The sequence below is a fragment of the Montipora capricornis genome, chromosome 14, assembly GCF_036669925.1.
Source record: "Montipora capricornis isolate CH-2021 chromosome 14, ASM3666992v2, whole genome shotgun sequence".
Classification (NCBI taxonomy): Eukaryota; Metazoa; Cnidaria; class Anthozoa; order Scleractinia; family Acroporidae; genus Montipora; species Montipora capricornis.
In genome coordinates, this window is record NC_090896.1 from 42164218 (window position 1) to 42174199 (window position 9982).

The 9982-nt window shown below is 40.4% G+C and overlaps 2 protein-coding genes and 1 pseudogene across 2 annotated transcripts in view; 2 read left to right on the forward strand and 1 right to left on the reverse strand.

Annotated features, from left to right (window-relative positions):
- The first annotated feature begins 2709 nt into the window (after nt 1-2709).
- The window catches only part of LOC138032870 (potassium voltage-gated channel subfamily A member 1-like), a 39879-nt pseudogene continuing 32606 nt past the window's right edge, over nt 2710-9982 (forward strand).
- LOC138032391 (uncharacterized) lies at nt 3851-6113 on the forward strand. Its single transcript, XM_068880059.1, has 2 exons — nt 3851-4205; nt 5074-6113. Exons 1-2 carry the CDS (start codon nt 3898-3900, stop codon nt 5357-5359), a joined length of 594 nt encoding a protein of 197 aa, XP_068736160.1. The 5' UTR covers nt 3851-3897; the 3' UTR covers nt 5360-6113.
- The window catches only part of LOC138031999 (uncharacterized), a 5496-nt gene continuing 1403 nt past the window's right edge, over nt 5890-9982 (reverse strand). The window contains exons 4-9 of the mRNA XM_068879585.1: nt 9855-9982; nt 9369-9652; nt 9095-9281; nt 6911-7082; nt 6670-6818; nt 5890-6080 (exon numbers count right to left, since the gene is read on the reverse strand). The exon at nt 9855-9982 is cut by the window's right edge and continues 144 nt beyond it. Coding sequence (XP_068735686.1) covers nt 5890-6080; nt 6670-6818; nt 6911-7082; nt 9095-9281; nt 9369-9652; nt 9855-9982 — 1111 coding nt within the window. The remainder of the gene's footprint in view (nt 6081-6669; nt 6819-6910; nt 7083-9094; nt 9282-9368; nt 9653-9854) is intronic.

Below are 9982 nucleotides of genomic sequence, written 5' to 3' on the forward strand. Positions count from 1 at the left end.
TCTGTAACCCTCTACATAATAATATATAAATTTATCTGTAATGTTATTCCTAGTTTTCTTATGGCTTTTACCAGAAAACGGTAGTTGCTAATCGTGTTAAGTTTCAGCTGGTGTTAGCATATGAATATAGCACGCGAACGCTCCGGCATTGTTCCTAATTTTCAAATATCTAAGAGTGACTTCGTTATTTTTGAACAGTCGCTTGATGATTGATTCGCGAGAAGCATGAAACTCTGACTAGCGATCGATGTTTTTGAGCAATGAACTCCATAAACTAAACCAATACCAGACAGCTCTAGTTTAACAATTGAGCACTTAAATAGCTGATGAAGTCTTCCAACTACCACTTATAAATATCCTCACAGCAGTATAGCCAGACTTGCATTGTTATTTTGTATTAGTGATGATCATTCCAGTCGAGACTCGGCCCAGGGTTTTGTGTTCAACGGTCACCAGATTTCACTCCACAAATTTGAAAGTGTGATAAGACAATGGGCCATTTCCGAGTTCATGTCTGCCTCCTCTTCAAAGCGAGTCTAAGTGCGAAGTTTTTGTAATGGTAATTAGCTTTACTTTACATGTGAATGAAAAGTAATTTTCACAACAAAAACTTCGCACTTAGACTCGCTTTGAAGAGGAGGCAGATATGAACTCGGAAATGGCCTATTGGAATTATCTCTTCGCACCTCATTGGTTACAAATTAAGCGCCAGTAGGAAGGAAGGAAGGACGGGCCGAGATGTTGTCAAACCTAGCAAAAAAAAGGAGTTTCCTTAAATTCATCGTATATATTTCTTATGTCCAACTCCGTTAAAGGTTTGTTCTTTCGACTTTTCGTAATTAGTGTCACCTCGTTTCCAAGCAATGGGAACGAAGTTGTATAAGGTTGTATTGCAGAGCTTTCACGTGTACAAAGCGTGTCAAAACCGCATGGAGAGCACGTGAGAATAAGGGCAGAGTTGACTCTCGGCTCTCTTCGGACTTCGTATCGGTCTGTCAAATTTCGGAAGAAATGTCACCTGCAATGCATTTGGAACTGAGCACAGGGTCGTCTGTCCTAGCCACTCCTCAGTTAGTTGGCGAAATGAGTCGTTCAGCTCAACAGATCACTTTCTCAGGCTCGATCGGAACATTGTGAACCCGAGCAGCCGTTTCTGAAAATGGAGCGTTCTGACGAACCTTTTCAACTTCAAAGGACTGACACAAGGCGTGACAGAAGGATTAAGTACTCGAACTTCACCCGTAGCGTGAAAATCAACTTGTATTCGATCTTTCAAACAGCTTGTCTAATTTACACATTCGTCTTATTTGGCGTAAAAAGACGACTGCTTAAGCCCTGGCCAAACTATCGAACAAAGTTGGATCCCACATGCAACATTGTTGGATGTAAATGTTGACGTAGTGGCAAAACACTATCCAACATTGCTTGACGAATTCAAGTTTAAGTTGGCGCAAAATTTGAAAATGTGGCGAAGCGTTATGCTACGGAAGTTGTTTTAGGACCGAAAGGACGTATTCAAACAAGGAAAAACCAAAGAATGATTAAGAGAACGTGTAGAAAAGGGTATATTCTTTGCAAGATGCATTCGCGCTTAGGGGATGATGATTATGAGCTCGGTTCAATTTGCAGGAATTTTAAACGCTATTGAACCAGACATCTCCAAACAGCGATAATGATTAGGTAGGCTAAAAGTGTCCCACAGACATGGCCTTGCTTCCTATTCGCTGATCAAGGTTTCTGGCTGTTCATCAACAGCCATGACGTCCCCTTGCTCCTTGTCCGCCATCTCTGTTGCAAATGATGCAAGAAGCCTTGGCTTGAAAATAAGATAGCGATTCGTGATTGGCTAGCAATACGAACGTGACTCGATTCAGGACACAACTTTGTTAGAAGAGCGGCAAAACACTACAACATTGCTGTGTCAAACAGAATTGTTGGTTGTAATGTTTGATCAAAAGCAAACTCTATCCAACATTTGATCGAGCAAAAAATGTTGGACGAACATCTTCCAACATGGGCGGCCAAACTGTCGAACAATGTTGGATCGAGCAAAGTTGGAGCCTTCAATCCAACTTTGTTCGATAGTTTGGCCAGGGCTTAACAAAGACCTGACTATAAACGCCTTTCAACGCCAGTGGCCGGAGAAACCGTCTGCTCTATACAAAGTTTAGACTCAGACGACCGTCAATCCGTCAGGCCAAGGAAGATTTTTTTTAATTTCAAAAGGCAGGACAATTAATTCCACTCCGTAAAGAAACATATTAGATTTCAGTTTATTATTTACAGTCGCTTCCGTTATTTTTCCGTTACTCTTTTGGTATTTGAATTAAAATCAGTTGTAATTACCATATTTTATCACATTTTGCCAGTATTACGTCAGCAGCTATTTACTATAAATTTCCAATGTAATGTTTTTACCCGAACTAGGCTGGTTTGGCTAGCCGAAATATACTACATCACAAAATCAAATCTACGTTGTATCGGCTCTTGCTCAAATTATCAGATTCGTTTTTCAACTCGTAATTACGCCGATCAGATCAAACGGGTTGATCCAACGTGCACCGACAGGAAAATTGTCCACGGTTGCTTGCTTAAAAATTCCCTAGGAGGGTGGCAGTCTGGCACGAGATTACGGTAACCGGAAGTTGCTGTAAACGGTGTTGTCCCAGTACCTCTCATTTGCAAGTTTGCACTTGCAGCTCTCTGGGGTAAACGAGAGCCCAGAACCTGCAAACATAGCCAGAGACCGCTGCCTTAAATTTAGACAGCAGAAAAGGAGCTTGTGACACCAAAAAAAGTGCGTAGCGTGATGCCACAGCATAACTTACAGCAATGTCAGATTGTTAAAGAGCGTCCGACAATCGCTTTGGAAACAACGCAGAGGGTAAGGAAAGAAACAAATATAATAATAATTTATTTCTATATACGTGGTCTATCGACCACTTATTTATTCTTCTAAAAGGCTTTTACAACTGGTTTCTGTAGTCAATCCTTGGGCTTACAAAAAGGTTTATAAACAAAGTCAATCCTGAGTACAAGGTCATGTTCACTAAGCGTAGTTCGAAATCCAATAGGTATCAAGTCCAATGCAACTTCCAAGAAAGCAAACTTAGCACTTCTTTAATCTTTAATTAAAGATTAAAGATTAATAAATGGTGTCAGGATTTAAAGCAATAATCTTGCCCTAGCCGGTCCGATCTGGTTCCCAAAAGTTCCAAATGAAAGTTTCTTCAAAAACAAACGTGCGGGTCAAGGCGAAACGCCGATAAAAAAAGGTTCGATAAATTCGCGTCTTCTGTTCGATGCTTGCCATGCCACCACGGTCGCATGAGGTCGAGACATTTTATGCATAGCCAATCGCTCAACGCGGGATAGCATCAAGCCTGACCCCCTAGGCAACCACAAGAATAACATGCGTTTCTCCTTGGTCGAAAGGCAATTAGCGTTGATAAACTCTGCACGAGAATAACAGTGTGTATCGGACATAAAGACACAAGCATGTGTGGGTGCACGAAAGTGCGCACAGTTTATTTTTCATAGTACGGTATTAGGTAGTTGCGTTTTGCATGAAAATAGTTGTTATAATATATATGTGCTTTACAAACTTACTGTCCCAGACAAAGATATAGAATATGATACATTTTCCTGGACTGTTTCGCTTATTTTGCAAAAGGAATGATTTTAAAGGGTAACTCTCGGCTAAAAGACACTTTTTTGGGAAAACATTACAGACTTGTCGCTAATGTCTTCAAAGTAAATAAAACGTGCCCAGAAGCCTTTTTTACCTGTGAATTTTAGCTTTAAAACCGTGTGTATCACCGAATGTTCAGGATCCCATAACCTGCGATCAGGGCCATTTTTAGCTTCGCTCTCTTAAACGTACCACGCCAAACTAAAATGGAGCCTGATCGCAAATTAGGATCCCATCGCAAACGCTTCGATTTGCGTCACGTGATGCGATACGTCACAGGTGTGGAACTGCAGGAAAACATGTCTGACTCTAGTAGCGGGAGCTTGGACTCTGCTAGCGATTCTTCCGATTTCGAAGGAGCTATAGGTGGCGCTACCATCGGCGATATAGTACAGCCCTTTTCAGAAATTCAACCGTGGCGTTTCGAGCCTCTTGCACGATCTACAGTATCGCCGGATAGAGTGGAAAATCCAGAAGCTCCTCGGCGACGCTGTGAGTTCGACAGCGAAGAACGGTGAGTGTGGAGGCCTGCTCGTGCAGTTTCTTTTCTCTAGTACACTCTCTTGCTGATTCTTTTGTGTATCTACTTTGAGATTTTTGATAAAGACAGAAAGTTCATTAAATATGCTTTTGTTCGATGGATACCTGTTGCTGTGTTCGTAATACACGACCCCACAAGCTTGTAAGCTTTAAATCCAATCGTGTGTAAATAAAGGTCTTATGTTATGTTATGTTATAATTTTTTATGCCGTGTCTGCATATCCAGCAACGGATAGAATTACTCCATGATCGACACTCTATACAAACCTCCTCAACATGCTTCTTCTTTCTCATGAGCCCAATCTAAGTTCAAGATTCCTGAGAGTGTGCATGATGCCACCGAAAGTTGTCATGAGATCCAAAACACTGCATATATTTTTCCGTGTCTGACTGAAAAATAAACAAGCTGAACAGCGTCTCCAAGCGCCAACGCTCTCGGAAAGGTCAAGAGATTTACTCGAAATTGGAAAAATGTAGACTACCGGACGTGGACTACTTTGAAAACCTTGTCAGGCCGCCGGACATGTATCCCCTTTGCAGTTTATTGTAAGTAATTAGTCAACTTGAAGGATCCTCTTTCGTGTCAATTTCGTTTCTTTCTTTGCAAATAGGTTTTCAAGGGTAGAAATTGGCCTGAGTAGACAAAATTATTTATCTCTTCGGAACTGAGATCAGTTAGTATTTCTTGTCACGAGCTTGGAGACTATTTGAGTTTAAAGAGAAACGAAACAAAATTTATGCGAATTTCTTTACCTCTGCATCTCTAACCTTTTTAGCTTCTTTAGAGTTGGAATTATTGGTAATGCTTTTGTCTAAAACATTATTGTGGTTTGACTCGAAAGGTGTCGTTGTGGCAACTGTCAGAAGATGTTTAGAGAGGAGGAGAACCTCTGTTGCCAAGAAATAGAAGGGATAAAATGCAAAAATTTAGAGGCTGTGGAAGTGGAGCAACTTGATCATCCCCCTAACTGTATAGTGGATCATCCCGGTTTCCGTGCAGTCTGTTTGAATGTTTGGGTGCTACAAACTGCTTGGTTGCAGTATAAACAGCAATACGGCAGAGATGTCTATGAGGGACCTGAATTCAAAAAGAATAGACATGTTGCATACAGACAGTTAGTAAGGTGATGCTGGGGGACTTTAGGGAAAGAAATAAGGGTTCCATTGCCCTCATGTGCTGTAAACTGTATTCGAGCTCATTTTCAGGAGCCAGGTGTGTTTGAAGAAGACTTGACATTCACGGGATTCCTTTATGCTGATGAGTAACCAGCACCACAACATTGTATTCTTTGCATCATTATTAGTGTTTTGTTTGTTTGTTTTTTATCATCAAAAGAGATCTTGGTTTGTAGGTATGAAAAGTAAAATCAATGTAACTGTTTTGAAGTCATATCAACATAAAATATATTTAGGAATACTGTTTATTTGTTAATCTGTTTCATACTTCTTGTTCCACGTTAAGCTTCATGCACTTATTAGGCAGTTGCCTGATAATTGCTTTTCAAGAAGCGTGAGACACTTATGTAGCAAATAAGTAATTATTTCTGAATTCATCCCTCTCCTCATGAAAGCTATGCACTAATACATACAATAGATGTAAAACTATGTTGGGGAATTTGATTATGCTTTATCTCATGTTAAGTACATGTAATACTAATCTAGTGTACAAGATTAGAGCGGGCATAGCGGCTGACAAGACTCTCTATAATTTCCTCTCTGTCTGGTCTCTGAAAGGAGGCAGCACGGGGTGGTGGAACATTGACCTGTAAATTTGCTTTATATTGTTTCAATGCTCTTGGGTTGTTCTCATAGCCGTCAAATAATTCAGCAATTGTATCGAAGCAGTAACCTATTGAAAAGAAACATGAGGTTATTGATAGAATTGTACAAGTTCAAATGTTTACTTTATCCCATAATCATGCAAAGATTGGGTTCGTAGGCATCTAGAAAATCTGTTCTCTTCATTCCTGGTCCTTGAAAGTCCTTGAATTTCTTCTGACCCGCATTTTTAATCTTTGAAAACTTCAGTAAAAATGATCAGCCACTCAAGTCATGTCATACAAACGTGAGGAGCTGTGTGGTCGAGAATGGTTACCAGTGCCTTTGCATTATTTTCATGCGTGTACATGTATGTTTCCATGGGTAAATTCTTCAAGGTAAATAAAAAAGAGGTCCTTGAAATTTCAAATTTGGCCCATGAAAGTCCTTGAATTTTTGATCTGCAAAAGTGTATGAACCTTGCAAAGACAAACTTAATCACTTAAATAACAATCTTTCATTCCCTTAACCAAGATCATTTCCTTTCTCTTTTATGAGAGGTACTATGAGGGATTTAGCAGCAGTAATCCAAATTGCCAAGTTGCAGGGTTTGTAAAATTGTTACAATAAGTCCTGTTACATTGGCAGACTGTTGAATAAGCATCCATTGTACAACATACCATAGGTGGGCTTGGTTTTTATTTCTCGTACTGTGGGCTGACCTTTCTTGCTTTTGAAAATTGTATGGCCGTACCTCGGCCTCCCATCAATGGTTACTGCCTGCATCCTGTCTGCATTTTCGTTGTAATGCAGTGCAGAAAGACACAATCTGGAAAATTAAGAACATAATACTAATTATTATTGATTTCTCATAACATGATCTCAAGAAGTAGACAGCTGTAAGTTAAAAATTCACTGCACCTCGTATACATTCCCCAGTAAGAGTAAGTTGTGTGTTTTGGAACAAACTGAATATCTAAGCTGTGCTTGGCTTCAAGGGTTGATGTCTGATACTTGGGGGATAGTTGAGCTATGTCCTTCAACAATTGTGGCCTCAACAGCATCTCCTCAAGTTTGACTGCAGCAGTGGAACCTAACGGGGAAAAAATAAATGCCTACAATCTCTTGAAAGTAGATATAAATACGCAGAACAACCTTTCTGCAACACTTTAAAATTATTATCCCTGGCCAACACTTTGTGAACTCGCATTGCAAAGCTACACTTCCTGAACCCCTCGCCCGCCTTTTGTAGCAAATATTTATGTTTTCCACACCGTATAACAGTAACAACTTGCTCACCAGGTTCAAGCCAAAGACGATCTTTCGCCCCTCCTTGTAGTTCGCCGTGCCCACATTCAGGATATAACTGGCTGTTGTTATTTTCATGAGTGTTTTGAATGTGGAAAGGTACAATCTTACATTTTTCTTGCATCATCTGCCCGTTACCATCTAGCCTGTTCCAGGCTCTCAGATAGTCGAGAAAACGAAAAGAACTGCGTGTGAAAAGCGAGTGGGGGCTTGGGTCGAGGCGAGGCGGGAGAGCCTGGAAGCATCTCTTTAAATTCTTCATTCCGCCCACTTTGCAAATAACCTTTCGCATGTCAAAATGTCAATGTCAAAGTGTTGAAAAAGGGCGGCATTGTGTGGTCCCACGCGAGTTCAAGCGTAATTCTTTTATTGTTGTTCAAAGGTGATGCGTTTATTCTCGCTTGTGCGAGTACGTTAGCCAGAATTTAAGGCACTTTTAGGAAAATAACTTTACAAGCGAACGAAGGCATTGTCAAAGCAACCGGGAAACGAGTGTCAAGGAAATCACCGACGGGAGATTTATCAAATTCGACCAAAAGACACGACCAGTTCGAAAGCTGTGAGTTCCCGACGCTCTGTTGACTTTTCCAAGGAAAACAGAAACCCGACCATTGAAGTTTCTGGCCTAGATGATAAGATGGTCTCATCAATAAACTTCAGCTCTGATGCATCAGGACAACCGATAATGAATGTGAAAGATTGATATTTCATGTGGATGGTCTCAATTGCATTTGCAGTATACAGGCACGTAGCCATCACCTTCGCTTCCTGAAAATCGCTTGATCTTTTGAAGCTTCAAGACATACAACGGAAATACAAGCCTGTTTTCGGCAAATTTTTTCGGTTTTTTCTTTTTGCTCTCATTTTTTCGAAGGCGATGAAGGCAGAAATTTAATTGACCCTAGCTGGTGAATTCGAATACGCAGTCAAGTATTTGCATAAGAAAGAATAACAAAATATTGTATTTTTCTCGTTCGTCAGAGTTTTCAGAGAGCGCCGTTGAATGCTAACAATTGTGGCGTGCAGGGGACATAATAGTTGTGTCAAATGCGAACTATATATCGTACCCGGTGATGCTATATTGTAAGCGGTGTGGAGAGATGTCGCATCACAACATTGAAGCGCTTTCGCAACGCGGCGGCAGTAACTGAAAAATTATGCTTTTACCAAAACCAGTTGGAAGCATTGCAAACGGATCGTTTTTTCGACTTATGAAAGTTGAACAGACACAACTTTTGCTCTAATCTGAGGGCTTGTACGTTTGGGAAACTTTAAGACACTCGGCGACAGAGTTGACCTCTTTCTTTCGTGCTCCGCGTAAGCTCCGCGCGTGAACCAAAATGATGAGGAAAGTGTTGATGTAAACTGTCAAAATTGACCAATCAGAGGGTATACCAGGAGCTGGTATACCGGAATGAAGAATTTAAAGAGATGCTTACAGGCTCTCCCGCCTCGCCTCGACCCAAGCCCCCACTTGCTTTTCACACGCAGTTCTTTTCGTTTTCTCGACTATCTGAGAGCCTGGAACAGGCTAGTTACCATCAGGAGTCGATGCAGCACACCAGTACATGTGATTCGAAATGGATTGCCGCCATTCACCCACATCTTCACATTCCTTTTTCTTGGCAAGCTTATCAATTTTTTAACATAATCCTAGAACACGAAAACCCAGATAATCATCATTATCTGAATCTTTCAAATCCATATTCAAGGATTTTGTTACATTAGTCTGATAACTCAGATTTATCTAGGGTTTATTTTTTGCGTGTACGATAAAAAAAAGAACGCCATCTTTACCCTTCGAAACATGCCATATATCGAAGTAGTTTGCTGTGTCTGGTAATTGTCTCTTAATCCAGGCAGTGTTTTGCTTGTGTCTATCTGTAATTAACTGAGCTATTTTGAGTCTGGCATCAGAAATCACGTTCACTGCTCTCACCAATCCCTCGTGTTCCATCCACGCACTATTTCGCACCTCGTTACTCTAAAAATTATTGCAAAACGACAACACATCAGATGTGAGTAGTGAAATCTGAAAAATCCATTTTTGCAACTTTCTTGTTGAACGAACCTGGACAAGTTGGAAGTCTACAACTTTATTGATCTCTTGTTCGATCAAAGTAAACGATCCAAATTTCGCATAGTAACCGGGTGAGTCACATCGTCCATCGCTGGCGAGTATTAGGTTGTTATCGCTTGCCCGCAGAGTGTTGAAGAGTTGGTGCTGGTTTGCCTTCCAATGTTGGATGATAACTGGAGTAAAGTACGAGGATACATGACGGTAAAAATTGCTCTCTGAGATGCATGCCACATTCATCAGTTTCAACATTCTTAGCGACTTCGATGCGCTGGAACCTGTTAAAGAAGATTTAAACCGTTTCACAATCATCATCATTATGATATTTAAGATATTTATTATTATTATTATTATTATTATTATTATTATTATTATTATTATTGTGACACTGCAGTTAATGTAATAGATTACTTGTTTCGTGCTGGAAAAAGTTTGTGTTTGATTGCCTTAATTATATCATTTTCAAAGCTTAAATATAACCTGACAGTAGAATAGACGCCGACAGTAACAGATTTCCAACAGCCATTCTGTGTCCAACGAATCGCTGGCTAAGCCATTCCTGTGAGAAAGAACCAGATTCTTCTTTACACCTCTGACGAATTTTAACC

Coding starts and splice junctions, on each gene's coding strand:
- LOC138032391 (XM_068880059.1), top strand. CDS start 3,898: ATGGAGCCTGATCGCAAATTAGGATCCCATCGCAAACGCTTCGATTTG. Junction 4,206..5,073: donor GAGTTCGACAGCGAAGAACG/GTGAGTGTGGAG, acceptor TTGACTCGAAAG/GTGTCGTTGTGGCAACTGTC.